The sequence below is a fragment of the Eschrichtius robustus genome, chromosome 5 (genome assembly GCF_028021215.1).
Source record: "Eschrichtius robustus isolate mEscRob2 chromosome 5, mEscRob2.pri, whole genome shotgun sequence".
NCBI lineage: Eukaryota > Metazoa > Chordata > Mammalia > Artiodactyla > Eschrichtiidae > Eschrichtius > Eschrichtius robustus.
In genome coordinates this window covers 58,636,895-58,659,168 of record NC_090828.1, presented here as the reverse complement: position 1 = coordinate 58,659,168, position 22,274 = coordinate 58,636,895, and the positions used below count along the sequence as shown (strand labels likewise).

Below are 22,274 nucleotides of genomic sequence, written 5' to 3'. Positions count from 1 at the left end.
TGATAGTCTCTACTTGCTTGAGACCCCAAAATGCTATTCCCATCATAAAGCCACCAGAGTTTATTTCTGTTTCACAAAGTTAATGGACGGGGATCTTGCCATCAATGATTATTTTCCCACCAAAATGCTAAAGGCTCTGAAATAGCAACTATGAAAGAATTTCTAACAGCTTCCTTTTCCAACCCTCAAACCAGTAAATTAAGAGTTATTTATTTAATTGGCTCATATACAGAAATCTTCCAAAACTGCAGCTGGCTTGGAAAATTACGATTTGGTCTTCCGTTGGCCTGGTTCTTTGGAGCTGAGGAACTGATGTTTATCTTCCATCTTCCTCTTTCCATCTGGTTTTCCCTAATGGCTTTCAATTACTAATCCTTTCTGTGGGTGATAAGATGGAAGGACAGCTGAGATTCATGCAAACAATTTCCTGGGCCCCATTTGAGTTTTCATTAATCACTTCAAGTATGATTCTCTGATGGGGTCTAGGTTGTCCTGACACACGACTGACAATGTAAGTTTGGGGAGATGCCCTCTGCCGTGTTGGCTTCTTTGAGCATATCCCTAAGGAGGTTCATCTACCCACCACCCTTCACAAACTATTGCATATCACAAAGATAATTTATCTGTAACTCAAATGGTATATCTGTGGAAAGAGGAATGGCCCTCCCTGACTCACAGGGACATTCTAAAGATTCTTAGCTCTTAAAGGGAAAAATATAGAGTATCAAGTTGAATTAGTATACTTTTCTTTCTCAGTCTTAGGACTGAATTATATTAGGGCCTTGGATTTGGCTGAATTCATAAAATATAGTAATTTATTCATTTGTTCATTTAGTCAACAACTGTTTATGTAAAACTCAAGGTGCTGATTCAGAAATGAAACAATATTGAGGGATTAAAGCCTTTGAAACCGGGGTAGATGCCAGAATGTCTTATTAATTTCTGATTCATGATTCTGAAAAATTAGCGTTCTTATCTACAAAAGTGTTTCCTGTAATCTGCTGGGCTATTATAGTAGCAAGCTCAAATCAGAGTAAGTCCAACTTAATATTTGATGAACACCTGTAATATTACATAGATTATACAGGTGGCTTACCTCTTGCTATCAGGATGTCTGTGTTAAATAGGGTAGAAACAATGAAAACATTAAAATATAAGCTCTTTGAGGCAGGGCTTAAATCTTGTACATCTTTTATTACTTCCAGAGCCTGGCCTGTTTCCTTACAAATAGGAGGTTGAATTAAATGCAATTAATTTTGACAGGAGATGACATAGTTCATGGAAACCAAAGAAGAAATGGGGATGATATTCTGCTGTGCTCTTAACTTGCTTAAGTTCCAAGACAACTTTTGACTAACAGAATTTCTTTATATAGATAGCTCGTGAAAGACTACTTAGAAAATAAAGTGTGAAGACATTAAGGCAAAGGAAGGAGAGGGTTTACCCAGCTGGAGTTAAGAGAATAAGCAGACTTAGAAGTTAGGGGAGATTTGAGAGATCCTAACAGTCTCAACAAGGAGTGCAGGTTCAATAATAGTTCACTGACAGGAAGAGGACCAGAAGGCTTTACTTGTCTTACAATTAGGGGAAGTAGAGTTAGAATACTGGTCAATACTAAGATGTAAATATGACAGGCAAATAACATATTTTAGCCTTAAAAGTCATTAGCACATTACTGGGCAAAGACACATGCTTCTTAATTGGACACAATTAGAGGTATCACAGTCTTTGTTAAGAGAAACTCCACTTTTTGATGAAGCAAGTAGGAGCCTTTTGATGTTATCTTGTGAACTCAGAGGGCAACTGAAGCACTGAAAAGACAGATCTTGAAGAGAAACCTGAATATGCTGTTTCTAGCGAAGGCGGGGGAACAGTACTGAGACCCATGAAGGGACATCTGGTTGGTGATCGCTCTGAGCCTAGAGTGCAATAATGCGTCACATACAAGGAAGGCCACTTTACAAAATCTCATTAATACTCATAACCACCAGTGCAATGGAATCCATAGACCTTATTTTAGAGATGAGGCAAACTGAGACCCAGGGAGGTTAAGGGCTTGCTAAGAACACACAGACTAATATATACTTATGTACTGACCATGTAGGCTTTTCTTTTTTTTAAACTGTATTTGATTTCTTAAGAAGGACAGTTACAGAGGAGGACAAACCCACTATTAGAAGTTCTGTATGGAAGTTGTAGTCTCCTCATAAATTACTAAATTGATTTTTTAATACAAATAAGTGACCTTGGGCACATCTGGCAGTTCTCTAAGGGCCTGTTCACCCTGAACAACTGATCCTAACCTTGAACAAGCCACAGAGGAGACTTGGGCATGTAAATCTGACGAAGGGCAAGAGGGATGGATGTGGATAAAGGCAGAGTTAAGGAGAACAAGAGGAGCACAGCTTGGGGAGGAACAAGGAAGGAGAAAAAAAGGCCCAAAAGACTGGGAACACACAAAATCCAGAAACCAAATACAGTTTTCTTCAGACTGCTTCATGCTACCCACTCCTCTGGTATTGTTATTTTTATAATGATTAAATTTAAGTATTTTTCTTGCTGATTTCTACATTGAGATGATACAGAAACAGAAAATGTGTTATATGTATTTTTAAGCAAAGTAAAAACATTTAGAAGAGTGGCTTTGTGGGAGACTAAGGCAATTACCAGACAGACAGCACGTGCTCCTTTGACAGGGACAAAGACTCCTGTCATTTTCTGGAGGTAACCAAAGAATTCCAGTAGTTACGGCAGTTTTTGGCAGGGCTTTCATTTCAACTTCAAGTTTCACTAGGCTTTTCGATATATATGCAGTCTGGCGATCCCCAAAGAAGTCTTTGATAAATGAAATTTAAATGTACAGGAAATTCCTTAAGAATAAATTAATATGAAAATATGCCAAGAATTGCATTCATTCCAAACTTCCAGGGAAAGAAAACATATATACACACACACATAGACACACGTAGCTTATTTAGCTTGGTGAACTTCCATAAAACCAACAAGCTGATTTTGCCGCCCCTCGCCATCACAGGTCATTCTTACATGTGAGACAGGTTTGGAGCTTGGAGGACTAAGTCTGAAAGTAAAGAGGTTTTGGCTAGAGTCAGAGTTCTGACTCACAGTATGGTTTCTGAAATGCAAATTATACATTTTATTTGACAGTTTATATTGCTAACAGTCATGTGAGACATTTTCAAAAGCATGGTTTTGGAAGATTTAAAGTTACGTTACTGATAAGTGTAAAATTATCATAAAACCATTGCATCCTGCCATAGGTCCAGTATCTGTTGAAGCAAGTGTACTATATTCACTACTTGAAGTGTACTATATTCACTACTTGGAAGAAACTATTCAAATACAGTTCCAAGATAAATTTTTAAAAATTAACTAATAAAAGTTGGGCTCTTGGCCAATCTAGACTGCCAAAGGTAAGCTGTTCTAGAAGAGAAGGAAGTCTGGCTTTTCAACATGCTACAGCTTCATGATTAAAAAATATTTTCAAAAATGTTGAGAGACATTTAAAGTTCCTAATTGACTGTAAAGCAATTATACTCCAATGAAGATGTTAAAAAAAAAAGAGAGAGGGATATCAAAGAAGGAATTTCAACATCAGAGGGTATGCTTAAATTCCTTCTGAAACATGGTAACCTTGAAGGCCCCTTCCAACTCCATGATTCTTTGATTTATGATTAGGAATCACAACAAATTTTATGAGTAAACAAGAGAAGAATGTTTTGAAAAAAGCATTCATACACACACACAAAAGTTTCTAACTGATATTGAAGCTGAGGAAGCAACTTTAATAGTTAATGAGAGGGACCTCCCTGGTGGTCCAGTGGTTGACTTCGCTTTCCAATGCAGGGTGTGTGGGTTCAATCCCTGGCTGGGGAGCTAAAGTTGGGTAGTTAAGATACCATGCCTCGTGGCCGAAAAACCAAAACATAAAACAGAAGCAATATGGTAACAAATTCAATAAAGACTTTAAAAAAAATGGTCCACATCAAAAAATAATCTTAAAAAAAATAGTTAATGAGAAAAATGACACAGATAATGCTTGGAAAAAAAATTTTTCCCCACACAACAGGCCATCAGATTTCCTAGGGACAACAAAGAATCTTCAGGATTCACTTTCTGTGGCAAAAAAACTTTATGGCCATAAAACCTGCCAACCTTCCACAAAAGCTCAGACACTCAACTTATACCTTAAGGACTAAAAAAAAAAAAAAAAAAAAAAAAAAAATACACATAGAATTCTCATAATTAGATTTTAGAACAAGGAAAGGCCTTAAGAGATCATCCGGTTCAAAATTTCCCAAAGTTGGTTTCATGAAACATTATTTTCCCAAAATGTTCTGAATAGTGGCGAGGTGACTCAGATAAGTTTGGGAGCACTCTTGAGAGTCGTAATGCACATTAGGCATTAGCAAAGCTGAGAAGCCTACAGAAAAGAAATGGTTAAGCTTTTTAAAAAAAACTTAATTTTTATCAAACCTATTTGAGCACAGAACGCTTTTTGCAGTAAGTATTTATTAAAATCCTGTAAAATTAATGTTTTGTAGAAAACCCCTTGTCTTATATACAGAGGAAGTGAAGTCCAGACAGGCTAGGGGATTGTCCCAAGGTCATACACTTAGTAGATAAGAAAAAACAGATCTCTCCTTTCTAGAGCCCACCTCAGTGCTCTTCCTCGTGCTGTGTTCTCTCTCCTACAAAACCTGCACTCCCTGAAGGATCACAGACTATATAAACCAGACCTTGGATGTCACCTAGTCCAAAGCCCTCCTATTTAAAGGTGGGAAACAGTCTCCACAGAGAGACTGAAAAGTGACAGAGAAGTGAAAAAGAAAGTGACACAGAAAAATCAATGCCTGTAGTAGAACCTAGCTCTTAATTCCAACGCTACTATCCTTTCCACAACAGCATACTAGCTCCTGCAAAGCCAACACTTTTTGCCTCTGAGGAAAAGGACTGATGAATGAGAGGGGATTTAGCTATGCGGGACCCGGTAAAATATTTATTAAACCACACTTGTGTCAGTAGGTATCTTAAATCAGTTAAACATGATTGTCTTTACTTACAAATGTCATCCACTGTGACAGGGAATCAATGTTTCAAGCTGTTGAACAGGTCATCATCCCTGTCCTGTTGGATGACACCTGTAAATAAAATAAATCTAGTTTTGAGTGAGTAGATTTTAAGCCAACTAGATTTAAGATGCATGCAGTTTAAAGCAAAGAGTAGTTTTTAAGAGATGATTCTTAATCAAAGCTTGCTGAAGAGAAACACTTTCTGGGCTAGCTACTCCACTCTATGTCACTGGCCTTCAGCACAAAAAAATCCAGGTAATTTAACAGGTAATGTTGCCAGAATACATAGGGCATCATGGATCCTAGAGTTAAAAGCGTCCTCTAGGCACTAGCTACCTCAGTCTCTTGCCCCTGTGAATATTTATTTTCATTTTGTAGGAGGGACAACTAAGGCCCTGTGAGGATAAATGACTAGCCCAATGTTAAATAGCTAAGTGTCTGTAGCTTGAGTCCCTTAATGTACAAAAATGTATACAGAATACATTAGCAAAGGTTATCATTAGGTTGATCAAATTTGAAAGACTCACAGGTACGTATTTAAAAAAACATTTCACAGATGTTAACTTAGAATATTCAAGGCACATCTTCATAACATACAATATCGGTATTAGATATTTAAATACAAGCATTACTGAAAAATGCCGTGAATGAAAAATAACCAAAAGTGAGAAAATGGGAACTAGAGTGAAAAGAACAATATTAAATACAGCATGCATTTAGGACTCTAAATTCTGGTTACTTCCAAAAAAGACGTGTAGTTCCTAACAAATTTAAGTGTATGAAAAACTATTTGCTACAGACTATAGTTTAAAATGTTGGTTTCTCTGCAGCCACAAAATGCCACTCTAAGTAAGATCTGCCAGAAACTAAAATTTGAAATGGGCAATGAACATTTGAAATTTCCATTCTGTACCTAAATACTCCAAGATAATGGGAAGTATTTTAGGATGCTGCCATGAGGTAATATGACTGTCACAGTAACATTACCACCAAACTCATATTGAGTGCTTACTTTGTGCCAAGCCCTGTTTGATTATTTTATACATACTATCTCATTCAGTCAATCCTCAGAAGTTGATTATTACAATTTTACAAATAAGAACATTAAAGCACAGAGAATTTAAGTAACTTGATGAAGTCACTCAACTGGTAAAATGATAGAATTTGAGCACAAATCTATTTGGTGACAGAATCAAGCTCAAATGACTATATAATACTACATTTCTTTAATATGGCAACTTAAGATACTCAAAAATATATAAGAATTAGCTAACACAATTACAATTAAAATACATAAAATTATCCCAACTAAATCCCACACAATATAAAACATGAGAAAATTCTCACTTTTTCTTGGGGGATGAAAGGGAGGCTCGGGACAATTTTCAAAGTAAAATTATCTTAATGCCAAGGAATTAAAACTTCTGATGTTAACCTTAAACACATTACAGCTAAAATATGACAAATGAAAAACTTAAATTGTCTTTCATAATTAAAGAAAAGTATATCTTCTGGATTCAGTTACTTCATAAGTCCATAAAGAGATAAATTCTCCTGTTACTCAAGACTAACTGATTCTCAAAATAGTTTAACAGTTATTGATAGACTGAAATTTAATCATGTGTATTTGAGAATACATATTATCTATCAATTTGCTAAAGAACAGAACTATTCATAAAGTAAATTATCTTTAAGGGAAACAAAGTAAGTTTGATAGATAATATGACCCCCTTAATTCTTTATGTAATATAGCTAGTGTAAGTTATGCTTCTGACCAAAACCCCTGAACTTCTTTACTAGGAGTCATTTTTCCAACAAATTTTTAAAACTGTGAAACTGATAAAATAGGAAATAATCAGGAGTACAAAAATATACCTGACATATTTTAACTGAACAAGAATTAGATATATCAAAGCTCAGCATCACAGAAACTAGACATTAAGGAAAATGCATATCCTTTCCAAAGCACTGTGGAGAAGTCAATTTCTTCTGGCAATAATGGTTTTCTTATAAGAACCCCAAACAGAAGAAGACAAAGTGTGGTTTCATGGTAGCTTACCCTTTTCTCTGATACCCCATCCTGGCCTGTAGAATCTTTCTCATCAAGTGTCTCTTTCGGGACTGGCATATGTTTTTGGTATGCTGGCTCTCTGTTTAAGGTTGTGTATCCTATGTGCTCATAAATTGGGTTTATCGTCATCTTGGCAATGTATTCTGCTGCCTTGGTTTCAATATAGAGAGTAATCAATCCATCAGTCACCAGATCGTGGATGGACTCAAAGCGCTTCTCCCCAACAAAGTGCTTTCCATCGTAGTAGAGCCTGAAGTTTCTGGTTTGACTTCCAAATCTGCCTCAATGAAATGGGAAAGATGTTTTTAAGAAAAGTAAGCAAGTGAATTCTTTCTGAAAAAATATTTAAAACTATTGCTTTGTGTGTGTCTTCTTTGTTTAAATAAACTGTGGCTAATCTCTATGAGTCGTCTGGAATATGGAAAATTACACTTTTGAACACAAAGAATGAATCTGCAACAACTAGGGATAACTAGCCAAAAGCATGCCTACCCTAGAAGGAAAACCTTGTTCTTATTCACCTTTTCTAAGCCACTTCATTATGCCTGTAGGAAAAACAGGGGAAAATAAACCTCATATACTGTTAGAACACATTCAATAATCAACTGGTCAACTACATAATATATGAAATTTCTATATTAGCATGTTCTCTCCAAGTTGATCAATAAAAGTATTCAACGTACTTCAGACCCCAACATTCATGTCTTTCAATGGGAAAGCTCCCTTTAGGGCTCACCTGAGTGTGATGCCAGCAATCATTTAAAGTAGAGCTGATTCCAGAACCTGAGTCATACAGTAGAGCAGGATGGCACAGAAACACACTTTTGCTATTTCTAGCCATGGGTCAAGGACTTGCTCTTCCCTCTTACATAGTCATTCTTCTGTCTGCTTGTTGAGTTTGGGCAAGATATGCTTGCAATATATATAGGGCATATAAGTTATCAACTATTAAACTCTAGAAATTCTGTTCTCACTTTCGAGTCATCTTTCAGTGACATTTTTAAAAACCTGAAGAATGATTTATTTTATGATAATTTCAGTATTTTGCTTCCTGTGGCAAACCTTGGAAATGGATCCAAGTTGGCATGACTAGCATCAGTGTCCTTCCAAGATGACAAAGACAAGAACATGCACTGACTTTAATAAAAGCTGATGCCAAAAGGCACCAAGGGCCAAGTCACAGTCTCTGGAAGCTAGCTCCGAGTGAGCCTAATTTAAAACTAAACAAATCCGAAAGGATATATTTAATTTCACTGTTAAAAATACACAGAACAGAGATGGACTAAAATACTAAATTAATAGCTGTTTAAGTAAAGTGTTTAAATAGAACTGCAAACTTATGCAACAATACTATTCTGGTATAGGTTACATTTCAGGAGGACAGGAGTTAGAACCTTCTTAAGATTTCACTTTAAATGTGCCCTAAAAAAGGGAAACAAAAAAATTTTTAATAGTGGCCTGAGGTATCTCTGTTTCTGTCGTTCAAATTAGACTTTAGTAGTTATTTAATCTAGAACCCAATATTCTATCCATGCTGGTCCTTCTTCTAAAATAAAATTGATCTACCTTTTGGTTCTTTAAAAGCAATTAAATTTTGATTTATACTCAAGCGAATGATCCATATAATTCCACTTTTCCATTCTCATTTTCCTCTAATGTTAAAGACATATTTCTCCTAAGTAAATTTTCATTATAATGCAGGTCTAAAAAGTTGGAAGGTAAAATTTCTACACCAAAGTTAAACATAAACTTTTTCTCAGTTTAATATACTGCTATTTCCTTTTCACTAATTTTCATCATCTGTTATTAAGAAATAAATATAGCCACTTCATAAATTTTATAAGGTTCATATAGCAATAAACACAACATTGTTTAACATTAAGTTCCTTTATATTTCAGTTGTATTCAGAGGCATTTCAATAAGGGATTTAGACCATTTTACTCCTACAGGGGCTTAAGATTTTACAATAAGCAGTTTCACAATGGGTATGGCACTTAAAATAAAGACTATCTAAGTAATGGTGGCAGGCATTTGTCACTCAACTGTCTTCTGAAATCTGAGAAGTATGGGAGCACAGGGTGGAAGGGAAGATGGCTGAACTGGCGTACGTGGGTTGGGATGGTTAATCGAAAGAGTGGAAATCTAAGGTTAGATTTCTTGGCACTTGACAATGGAGCTGTTTCTAAGCCATCCAAGGAGAGAGTTTCCTGGCTACCTCTAGGTTACTGGGCAAAAAAGTCTAAATAGGGCTTCCCTGGTGGCGCAGTGGTTGAGAATCTGCCTGCCAATGCAGGGGACACGGGTTCGAGCCCTGGTCTGGGAAGATCCCACATGCCGTGGAGCAACTGGGCCCGTGAGCCACAATTACTGAGCCTGCGCATCTGGAGCCTGTGCTCCGCAACAAGAGAGGCCGCGATAGTGAGAGGCCCACGCACCGTGATGAAGAGTGGCCCCCGCTTGCCACAACTAGAGAAAGCCCTCACACAGAAATGAAGACCCAACACAGCCATAAAATAAAAAGTAAATAAATTAATAAAAAAAAAAGTCTAAATAAGTTTGTCCGTTTCTCTTTCTCAACTCAGTGACTTTAAGAGACCCTATGCACAATTCCCAGTTCCTCTTCAGCCTGTACTTAAGCTCTAGACTTCCAGTTCAATCAAGCTTCCAGCCTTAAGGAAGCTGATCAGATAACTAAAATAACTCATAATATGGGTTGGTTAAAACAATATCAAAGGACAAGAAAATGAATTTCCATTTTGGAACTATAACAATTATGATTGAATTTTTAAGAAAAATTGCATCATTTTTACTAAAGGAACTATAAGCTTTGTATGCCTACTCTGAACATCCCTCTCTTTTATTTTGGAAGCTACATAAAAAATAGCATCGCCCTACAGACTGACAGAGAGACTTCTCCCCTTCCTTGATCTGAAAAGGCATGACAGAGAATCTTAGCAAGGTGGGGAATGAGTGTGTCTATTCTACAAAAAAGAGCCATAAAAAGGAGATGCCAAATCTAAGGGCAAATAAAGAATCCTTCCTTATAAAACTTATCGCTCACAGACTGTCATTTATACAACAAACATTTAACAAGACACCCAGGAACTCTTAAATATTAGGTAGTTCATAATAAAGTTCCTGTTTCCTTGATAACCTCAATGGGAAATAAACAAACATAAAAACAAGTCAATACAAAGACAAGATGAAATTGCTGAATTTTAAAAAGTTCATCTTTAGATTGATTTCTAAAAAATGATTATAATAATGTGTATAACCTTGTTCATATACAGAAAAGTTACATTTCTCTACAGTGATACAGGAAACCAAGTAAATCCAGTATCTCCCTCACACTAAGAAAACCAAGAAACTCACTGTTTAACTAGATCTGAAATATTACACTTAAGCCTACATAAGATCTCAGAGCTACTGTTTATGTCCCAGTACAAAAGACCTTTGCAGTCTTGAAATACGGTTTGGACAGGGACAGGCAAGTCCTGGGTCCTATGTGTTTAACAGAAAACCTTAGGCTTCAGCATCAGACAAATTAAGTTTAAATCCTGGATCTGCCACTTAGCTGAGTGATTTTGGGAAAATCATTCTTCAGATTCTGCATCTAGAAAACAGGAATAACATTACCCTATACAGTAATAACATTACATGGCTGTGAGGATTACATAAGAATATTTAAGTTAAAGCTAAGTACAGCTGACCCTTGAACAACACAGGTTTGAACTGCACTGGTCCTCTTAGAGACACGGGTTTTTTCAACAGTAAATCCTACAGCACTACACTATCTGCGGCTGGTTGAATCCGCAGATCTGGAACCATGGATACAGAGGGCCAACTATAAGTGATATGTGGATTTTCCACTGTGCAGAGGGTAGGTGCCCCTAACCACCATACTGTTCAAGGGTCAACTGTATATAGTACGTTCAACAGTAGTCCCCTTTCTCCTCTGTTAGCTTAGACCTCTGCAGAGAATGACAGAATGATTACCAAACAATAAAGTAAAACAAAAGATGTTCGATAAATATGCACTGAAGACAGTTGAATAAATAATTGGTAATGCTGGTTGTATAGGAACATCTCTGCCTGGGCTGACTTTACAGTCAATGAAAGACAAGGAGTTCTTTGTGACTTTCTTTTACTCAGGATACCCCTGAGTATGTTTATACTACGTGGTTAACTGAGTGGAAATACAACAGAGTGCAAAGAGGGGAGGAGAGAAGCTGGGAGAGTTCTTCCACAGGGGGTTGGGAGTCAGGTTTCTGATTTCAAGGAAGAAAGGTCAGTAAATGTACTTGTATTGAAAGCAGGACATATTAAATGGATCTAGTGACAACTACTGAACTCTTGAAGGCAGAGTACTGATTTGTAAAAACTGTTAATGCTAAACCATTTTCCCTGCATTTTTATAGGAAAATATTCTTTTCACTTTTTCTTATATTTATTCCCTGCTTCTGCCCTTTCTTTTACATACCTGTTCATTTTTTGATGAATATGTTTGAAACTGTATAGGTCCAACCCTCACCTAGATAGAGTTCAACACGATGAAAATTCATTTTTTCCAAAGTGGTACTGTAGCTAACAAATAGAAAGACTGGGATAATCTGCTCTGAACTGCTACTGTTGTACATAATTACAACTTTCTACAAAGAATGTCTTTTTCTCCAGTGATTCCAGGTTTTGGTTTTCATGTTTTGAAAAACTGTTTAATGCTGTGCCCTGCTGCATTCAGATGAATTTCAAAATACATAATTCTAACAGCTAGCTTTAAAAAGTGAACAAAACCCTTAATACCATCCTTTCTATTTTTTAGCAAGTAAATCGCACTCACAAAAAACTCAATCTAGAGGTACAAAGTGATGAAAATATATACAAAGAATAACCTTTGGGATCTTACTTTACTTTTTCTAAAACCAAGAATTAGTTCTGATTTGAGGCCAAAGTATTTGGAAGTATCTCCAAAGGAAAGCTCCAAGCTAACAGATGTTTTCTGTTAACAAACAGAAAACAAAACATATACAACACACTTGTCTAAGGTAACAATAAAATGTTAGAACTATTTCCAGAAACCAACACAGGAAAACAATTTTATTTATCACAAATATGTATTTCTGTATTGTTTAGCAGAGTCAAAGAAGCTAATCTAGTGGTGAAATAAAAATGTTTCATAAATTCTTCTAATCATAAACATACTCTCGGAACAAGGGTTAAAACAGAGACAAGAATATGATGAGGCATTCACTTAAATACTACAAAATGAATTTAGATTGACTAAGAAAGGCTAAGGGAGAGAGAACTTAGCTATATACAATTTCACAATATTTTCTCCATCTAAAATTTTGTTAGGATACTACTTTTTTCTATCTTGCTGTATAATTTTGGATGGCAAAATGGGGCAAAATGTTAAAATATGTGAACTCATGATGATATTCCCTTGGCAAAATAACTCATCTTCAAGAAAGAAGCAAACCAATGTACCTAACTAAACGTTCAAAGGTGGCACCAGGCAGCTCTGCAAGGTGGAACTGATACAGAAGAAGAGTTGAAGAAAGTCTCTTTAAGAAACAGTTAGACATCCCCCCACACTCCCTAATCTTGTCCCCAGTGCAACCCCTTCCCCACTCTGGTGGAAGACTTGAGCTCTGTTCTCTGGATAGTAAATCAAGGAGATTTTGAACTGAGGAATGCCAGACAGAGTTGAAGGCAGAGATACCATCCTGAAAACTAAATGAAAGTTTTAAATACTGAAGATTGAGACTTCATCTCTCTTCACCACCAGGTTAGAAGGCTTGCACCTTTCCTTATAAGAGTGGAAGATTCTTCTCTGGGAAATCCTATCAGCTCAACTGAAAAGACTTAAGAATAGAGACATCACCCTATAATTGGGAGGCTTCTCTCAAGCTCCCAGAACTACCAGTCAACTTTTTAGTTTTTATTTGCCTCAAGAAATTTTCTAATTTCCCTTGTGATTTCTTCTTTGATCCATTGGTTATTCAAGAGTGTATTGTTTAATTTCTATATATCTGTGAAGTTTCCAGTTTTCCTACTGCTCTTGACTTCTAATTTTATTTCATTGTGATTGGTAAAGATATTTGATATGATTCAATCTTCTTAAATATGTTAAGACTTGTTTTGTGACCAACGTGTGATATATGAATGCTCTCTGTGTGCTTGAGAAGAATGTGTATTCTGGGGCTGTTGGGTGAGTGTTCTGTATATGTCTGTTAGGTCCAACTGATGTATAACGTTGTTCAAGTCCTTCTTTTTCTTATTGATCTGTCTAGTTCTATCCACTTAGTGCCAAATAAATATGAGCAATCAGCTAAGGACCACCTGACATCTGAGGAAAATCTCTCTCATGAAGGACAAAGATAGATAAACAAACAGAATCAAAGCAAGCTGAAGGAAACAAACCATGCAAAGAGATGACAATATTTTTTTTAATTATCAATCTTCAGAGAAACAAAAATGGGATGTTTCCCATTTCTATTATTGAATAGGATTCAGCAAGAAACATTAGGATGCTATAAGAAAAGGAATAAATATAGAATACATAGAAAAATAAGTAAAAAAGGAAATATAACATAAATGAAAATTTTAAAGAAGAAATGAAAGACAAAGTTGGGAGAATATTTAAGAAGAGCAAAAAGACAAAAAGATGAAAAATAGAGAAAAAAAATTAGATAGAGAATCAATCCAGGAAGTCCAACATCTAGATAATAGTAGGTCTGGAAAGAGAAAAGAGAAAACAGAAGGGGAAGAAATCTAAAAGGTAATTCAAGAAAATTTATCACAATTGAAGACTATAAGATACAATAGACAAAAATAGGTCCACACCAAGAGGGTAAACATGAAAAGATGCTCAAAGAGTAGTCCAGTAAATACAAATTATATCTTTAGAATGATGAAATTTTACAAGTCTGACAATACCAAGAACTGGCAAGGATACAGAGCCACTAATATAACCAACACCAGGCATACTGTTTAACAAAATGGTTTTAAAATATCTAGTAAAGTTTAATACATGCATACCTATGATGTAGCAATCCTATTCCTAGATAATATTCCAGACAATATGAGTGATTATGTGCACTAGGAGAGAAACACACACACACAAACACACACACACACACACACACACAGCAGGAACAGTGTTCAAAATGCCTAAACCTAGAAACCACACAAATTCCCAGTAAAACAAACAAACAAACAAAACTGTGGTACACATACTGTGATGGTTAATTTTCTATGTCAGCTGGAAGGGTATTTTCAGATGAGATTAACATTTAAATCAGTGAACTTTGAGTAAAGCGGACTGCTCTCCATAATTTGGTGGGTCTTATTCAGTCAGTTGAAGACCTGAATAGAACAAAATGACTGGCCTTCCTGAGCAAGAGGGAATTCTCCAGCAGACTGCCTTTGGACTTCACACCACTGGCTCTCCTGGGTCTCAGGCCTGCAAGCCCACACTGCAGATTTAGACTTGCCAGCCTTCACAATCACACGAGCTGATTCCTTGTAATAAACCTCTTTCCGTATATATACACATCCTATTGGTCCTGTTTCTCTCAAGAACCCTGACTAATACAATAAAATACTAAACAGCAAGGAAAATGGATACATGCAACAACATGGATGAATTTTAAAAATATGTTGAGAAAAAAGAGCAAGTCACAAGAGTACATACAGTGTGGTTCAAATATATAAAGTCCAAAGGCAGGCAAAATCCAACTGCATTATATCGGAATGTAAATATGGATGGTAAGACTATAAATAAAAGCATGAAAAAGAAGAGAGTCCAGTGGTTAACTACAGTGAGGAAGGTAGAGATAATAAGAAAGGGAAACATGGGATCTTTCTGGACTACCATTAAAATATTATACCTTGATGTGGTAGGGATTATATAAGTTCACTTATATTTAAATGCAATCTATTTTAATACTGTACATATAAGTTTTATATACTTTCCTGTATGTTTTATTTTATAATAAATTTGTTTAAAGAATAAAAGCAAAGAATATAGCATCCAAATGACAGTCAAAGACCTTACCCTGGAAGAGAAGCAATCAGAAACAGATTCTTTATAAGTGCTTGACACGGAATCTAAGAATATAAATTTAATAAGAGAGTTCAATGTTGAGTTTTTAAAATAATGACATGAAAAGGGAGATTATAGAGCTAAGAGAAACAAATTGAGTATCAAAATAATGTTACTATAAATCTAATAAATAACTAGAAATGGTAGGGAATAGGATCAACAAGACTGAAAAACAAATTGGTGGCATGGAGGTAAGGCTTGAATAAACATACTGAATGCACAGGAAAAATAAAAGAGTAAATCAATTACAGGGTAGATAACAAACACAGAAGACTAAGACAATAGAACATAAAAAAATGCCCCTGAGGTTCAGATGCCAACAAATGGAACAGAAAAATTACTCAGAAATATAATTTGGGAAATAGTCCATGAAGAAAAGAAAGAACTAAATCTCAATAATGAAAGAGCACCCTGTTTGATGGATAAGTTTATTAAAGAACTATCAACATTAAAATGTATCCTAGTTTAAGTTACTAAATTTGAGGAATAAACAGAATTTTTCAGATAACCAGGCAAGAAACAGTTCATACTGGGTGACAAGCAAGACTGTTCTTAGATTTCTCTTCAGTAACTATAAATGTCAAAAACAGTGGTATGATAACCATACAGTGTTGAGGGTAAGAAAAAGTACAGTGAGGATAGTCTATCCAGACAAGCTGTTGTTTAAATTAAAGACAAAAGGAAAACATTCTTGATATAAAGTTATACCTTCTTTTCAAAAAGTCTTTAGAAGTCAATGAATGATAATGTTAACTTGGGGTATTTTTATTTTTGTTTTGCTTTGTTTTTACAAATACTGCATTAAGTAGTAGCAATTTAACATTTTAAAATATTGATACCTTTAAGAAATGTCTAGAATTTTACTTATGTTAATAAATGACCATCCCTCACAATAGAACTATATGTATTAGAATTTCACTTCCATGAAATCCAGTGAACCTTTCTTAATTATGAACGGGTGGATGAGTTCCTTTATGTCTTTAGGATACCAGTTAACAGAACTGTTGTAATGAAGCCAAATCCAAGCAAAGACTTGATAAGTAGGGCCAGTCTTGATGACCTGTTCAAGAGGCCCCCAAAGTCCCTTAAATGCAGGGAGAAGCTTATTCCCTGGTAAAATCTCTTCTGTATACAATTATAGTGATAGTATCTTGCATCTTTAAATTTGTAAAATTTCTCTCCTACTCATCTCTTCTTCCCGTACCTGCTCATTCTTGACAACCCCCAACTCCCTCATTTCTATCGTAATCTCTTATTAACCAATGATCATTATACAGAATGTCAGGGGTAAGTCAATGGATGTCACAGTCAAAAACATGCACAAATAAAAGCTTTCTGCTCTCCTCTGTAACACAGCCAGTGATGTCATGTTTTATATTGACTAGTGATTGAGTAAGGTTGGGAAAGATAATTTATTTAAGCAAGTATGTCAATATCATTCCAGAAAAGAAGGTATGTACCATACAAATTTACACCATCACAGAAACACACCTCATATTTCAGTCAACTGTTCATCTTCATAGCCAATAAAAGTATAATGAAAGATTTTAAAAATGAGAACATGTTAAGATAATTTAATGCATATGACCCAGTCAAACATATATGGAAGAAGAACAGATGACTTAATTTTCTGGAACTATAATGCCTGGCAGAGCTATTAATTAATAATGTGTTTTGTTGAGCCTTATCTATAGCTACTGGTACACCTGCCAGTCATGAAATAGAAATGTACGTTGAAAGAGTAAAGCATAATAGTTCCAGCTTCTCCTACTTTACAAAAATCTTAAGTCTGAAAGATAAGACTGTGGAATTAGAAGAAACCTTCGTGATTGTCTAATCCTTTGTTAATGTTTGTTGGAAGGCCCCCAGGTCCCATCCCAGACCTTCAGGTTCAGAATCTGCATTTTTAACAAGATCCTGAGGTGATTTTAGGTGCATTAAAGTTAGAGAAACACCAGTCTAATCCAACTCCCTCACATAATAGATGAAACAACTAAGAGATCTGAGCTCCTAAAACAGTACAATAGGCAGGCTAATAAAGACAAACCGAAAACCCCAAACAAAACAAAAATATTAAAAACCCAATCCATTGTTTAAAGTAAAATGGTTATTTTTCTCCATCAGTAAGGACTGCTTTATAGTCTCCCTGGAAGGCCTCCTAGCCCAGCCTGATTTCATGTACACCATTCTCCCCAAGCATCTCTAAGCACGGCCAAATCAACAGGTCCCCTACCAAACTTATCAACTCTCTCATCTCTTCTCCCCCTTCAGAAAGCCATTCCTGCTCCAACATCGCTTAACAGAACCACCACCCACCCTGTCAACCAGCCAAAACTTCCATAATTATCTGAGAATCTTCGATCTCCCTCTATATTTAAAATTGATTGACCTTTTTGAATCTATGCAAACTGCACCCATTCTGCCTACAGCTACCAGAGTTTGTCCCAAGACAGATTTTCTATCTTGAAAATTGTTAATGCTTCATTACTGTTGAATAGAATTAGTAAAGGCTTCATTAATACTTTCCCCTAAGTTGGCCCACTAAATGTAACAATAAATGTATTCTAAAAAATACTTGTGAGCAACACCGAATTGCCAAAATATAAGCAGATTACTACAGTTTTGTTGCGTGTAATTTTTAGAAAGTGGTAACTACCATGATATATTGTTTATCATTTGAAGAGCTGTAATGCTCTGGATAACATATTGACAACTGGAAGTAATAAATGAAAAATAACCTTTCTAATGTAGTGAACCAATTATAATAACTTCTGCTACCTTTGTTTTCATTTTACCATTAAATTAGAGAAATACTATTAAGTATTACGTCCAGCCAATAAGTAAATGTATATGTTTACTTACAGAAAAGTATTGTACACATATCATAATCAACGGACAAAGGATTAATCTCCAAAATACATAAACAGCTCATGCAGCTCAATATTAAAGAAACAAACAACCCAATCCAAAAATGGGCAGAAGACCTAAATAGACATTTCTCCAAAGAAGACATACAGATGGCCAAGAAGCACATGAAAAGCTGCTCAACATCCCTAATTATTAGAGAAATGCAAATCAAAACTACAATGAGGTATCACCTCACACCAGTTAGAATGGGCATCATCAGAAAATCTACAAACAACAAATGCTGGAGAGGGTGTGGAGAAAAGGGAACCCTCTTGCACTGTTGGTGGGAATGTAAATTGATACAACCACTATGGAGAAGAGTATGGAGGTTCCTTAAAAAACTAAAAATAGAACTACCATACGACCCAGCAATCCCACTACTGGGCATATACCCAGAGAAAACCATAATTCAAAAAGAGTCATGCACCACAATGTTCATTGCAGCACTATTTACAATAGCCAGGTCATGGAAGAAACCTAAATGCCCATTGATAGACAAATGGATAAAGAAGTTGTGGTACATATATACAATGGAATACTACTCAGCCATAAGAAGGAACAAAATTGAGTCATTTGTTGAGACGTGGATGGATCTAGAGACTGTCATACAGAGTGAAGTAAGTCAGAAAGAGAAAAACAAATATCGTATATTAACACATGTATGTGGAACCTAGAAAAATGGTACAGATGAACTGGTTTGCAGGGCAGAAGTTGAGACACAGATGTACAGAACAAACGTACGGACACCAAGGGGGAAAAACCGCGGTCGGGTGGGGGTGGTGGTGTGCTGAATTGGGCGATTGGGATTGACATGTATACACTGATGTGTATAAAATTGATGACTAATAAAAACCTGCAGTATAAAAAAACAAACAAACAAAAAACAACTAATACTAAACTTTCTTTGGGTTATTTATATGGAAATATGTTAATATAAATGTTTCAGACATTACATGAAATTTCTAAAAATCTTACATGTTCTGCTATAATGTTATAAGTCATAATTCTAGTTATTACTTTAAAATGTATATCTCAGAAATAACTAAATTTCCTTGTCAATTGCATTATTATGAACTTCCATCAAATCTTTAACCATCATCATTTTTAAGTCTTTTGTCATTTACAGACAGTTCTGGGTGTACTCTGATGCTTTCGCAAAAATGTTCCTATAAAAGGGTTTCATCTTCAAGGAATTCATGGAAAAGACTGACAAGTACAGGTTTCTGGTAACTGACTATACTGCTGAACTGAATGAATAAGCATTTTCAGAACTCTAATGGAAAACTGATGAATTCATAAAAGTGCTAACAAAAGATCAAGATGAAAAAAAAATTAATTACATGGGACTGAGTGAACTGATGAGGATGATTATAATTTTTATGACTTTCTGTTTAATAATAATAAAAAAAATCCCACAAGGACTCAGAGGCAAAAAATATACAAATCAATTTTCACTGCAAAGTAAAGGAGCTGTTACAGTGGAGGATTACTGGACTGAATGTCAATATTATGACATAGTATGAGTGTGTTTCGTGGTTGATAATTGCAATCATTGTTGCTTTTGTTGTGGTCATCCATTTACAATGCTTGGTGTCAGTTTATTTATCTCTTGTAAAAATAAAATACAGTGTGTGTGTGTGAAAGGAAAAAAAAAAGAAAAGTATTACAATCTTGTTAAAACCAGGGTAGGTCCAGAAAGAATCAATGTATTTGTATAATGAAAATAGACTTCGCTTATTCAAGAGTTGGTGACCACTCCCACTAAAAGCTTATTAAAATTTTGTTTTCATGAGTCTATTACTTCAGTATAAAGTCACACTACTATAGAAGTTTACAAAAGCATGGAGTTACATATGTGTGTGAGTACTTGTAGAGTTCTGTAAATGTGTATAAGTGTGTGGGGGGGGTTACAAACACAAAACCCACATGATCATATACATTTTCCATATTCCTACTATTTAATTCCTTTAAACAAGAAAATGCTTTTATTTAATCATTTCTGTATAAACTACACAATTCTAAGTATCCTATACAGACTATGATTTAATATTTTTCTTGAAGGCTCAGGTTCATTATCATGAATGTACTACTAAAATTTTAGTGTCTAAATACAGAAATATCCCAGGGTCTATTGTAGTGTATTGAGTTGCCCTACCCGGATCTTCACTTCCCCTAATTATTGAGCTCATAGTTCTTGAATCTAGTTTTATATTTAAAAAATCTTCTTTGCAGGTTATCACCTGTGTTCCTCTTTTAATTCACTACTTTTAACCTGCAGTAAGTTTAGAAAAAAGACAAAAGGACTTATTAATAGTTTATATAAAGCTGTATTAAATAGACTGCAGTAGGGATTCCTGAGCATTCCTTTGCTATAAACATATGGGCTCTGTGGCAGCTATTCAGCCACTCAAACGCATTTCCCAGCCTCTTGGCCATATTTTGGAGACCCGAGGTTGGCAACAGTCTGACCTCCAGGTAAGTAGGATGTTACTGTAGATGAGCTGAGGCAGGCCTAAACTGGGTTACAGCTTTAAGTTTATTACCTAGCGGTCATTAACAATCAGCAAGTTCCTACATTAAATGCATCGTAAAATGACTCACTTTAGAAATCAATTTATTAGTGTATAATTTACATACAATAAACTGTGTCCATTTCAAGTGGACAACTCAAAGAGTTCTGACAGATGCTACTATCACAGTCAAGATTCAGAACATTTTCAACACCCCCTAAAGTATCTTCATGTACTTTTGCAGCCTATACCTCTACTCCCTTGTCCTATTCAACCCCTTATCTGCATTCTGTCACTATAAATTTCTATTTTATGTAAATGGAATCATACAGCATATATTCTTTTGTGTTTGGATATCTCAGTTTCTAACATAAAGATTTACTTTAAACTGATGGATGTTATTCTCACCAGATTTTAAATACAACTAGACCAGGATTTCAGGCTATGAAAAAGCAATAACACAAATTTGTAATGGCTACTTTGTTTCTGAAGTAGTTTTTAAATACCCTCTTATCTCTAATGATGTTAGGCATCAGATATAATCAACCTGTTAGCTGGAAAGAAAGAATCATCAACATAGCCATGGTTGCCACTTGTTGACTTTTAATGGCTAATAAGTAAAAGCTTAAAAAGTAATACACAATGTATCTGTGTGTGTTCATTTTAATAATACTATTTAATAATTTTGAGTGTTATGTGCTGTACACTAGGCATGTATTATCCCAAATAATCCTTCCAATACATATGAGGTATTACCATTACATCTCATTTTATAGAAAAGGAAACTGAGATTTAGGGAGCCAAGCAATTTGCCCAAAGTCATACAGAATATGCTGGAACCAGAATTTGAATCCAGGACTGTCTGACTGCAAAACCATGTTCTGAACCACTGACCATACATACTGATTTAAAATCACAGGTTCGGGACTTCCCTAGTGGCGCAGTGGTTAAGAATCCACTTGCCAATGCAGGGGACACAGGTTCAAACCCTGGTCCAGGAAGATCCCACATGCTGCAGAGCAACTAAGCCCATGCGCCACAACTACTGAAGCCTGCGCGCTCTAGGGCCTGCATGCCGCAACTACTGAGCCTGTGTGCTGCAACTACCAAAGCCTGCGTGCCTAGAGCCCACGCTCTACAACAAGAGAAGCCACCACAATGAGAAGCCTGTGCACCGCAACTAGAGAAAGCCCGCGTGCAGAAACGAAGACCCAATGCAGCCAAAAATAAATTAATTAAAGAGTAGGACACCTTGCTCCTGTAACACCAGAGAATCTGCAGTATCAAGACAGACACCAGACAACACAACAGATTACAATGTCCCGAAAAAGAAAATGACAAACCTCTTTAATTGGGAAATCACACACACAAGCCCAGAGAAGTCACATCTCCCCTCAAAAGGTGTCAGAGGCCCCCACAACCTCTACCTGGGTTGACTGGTGAAGGGCTTCCTCTGCATGAAGCCAGTCTAAAGTCTGGGAGAAGTAGCTATTTTACAAATGCATAAAACTCAGAAAGAAAATCACAAATTACATGAAGAATCAGGGAAACATGGCCCAAGCAACAAAAATAAATCTCCAGAAACCAACCC

At 35.8% G+C, this 22,274-nt stretch overlaps 1 protein-coding gene across 3 annotated transcripts in view; it reads right to left on the bottom strand.

Annotated features, from left to right (window-relative positions):
- Nucleotides 1–22,274, bottom strand: part of CHN1 (chimerin 1) — a 203,547-nt gene that overhangs the window by 84,796 nt on the left and 96,477 nt on the right. The window contains exon 7 of one of the 3 annotated variants that reach the window (XM_068544885.1): nucleotides 7,150–7,438. The exons of 1 other annotated variant lie outside the window; for it this stretch is intronic. In XM_068544885.1, coding sequence (XP_068400986.1) covers nucleotides 7,150–7,438 — 289 coding nt within the window. Of the gene's footprint in view, nucleotides 1–5,081; nucleotides 5,160–7,149; nucleotides 7,439–22,274 lie in introns of those variants that run through there. One more of the 3 variants, XM_068544887.1, reaches the window with a different exon arrangement.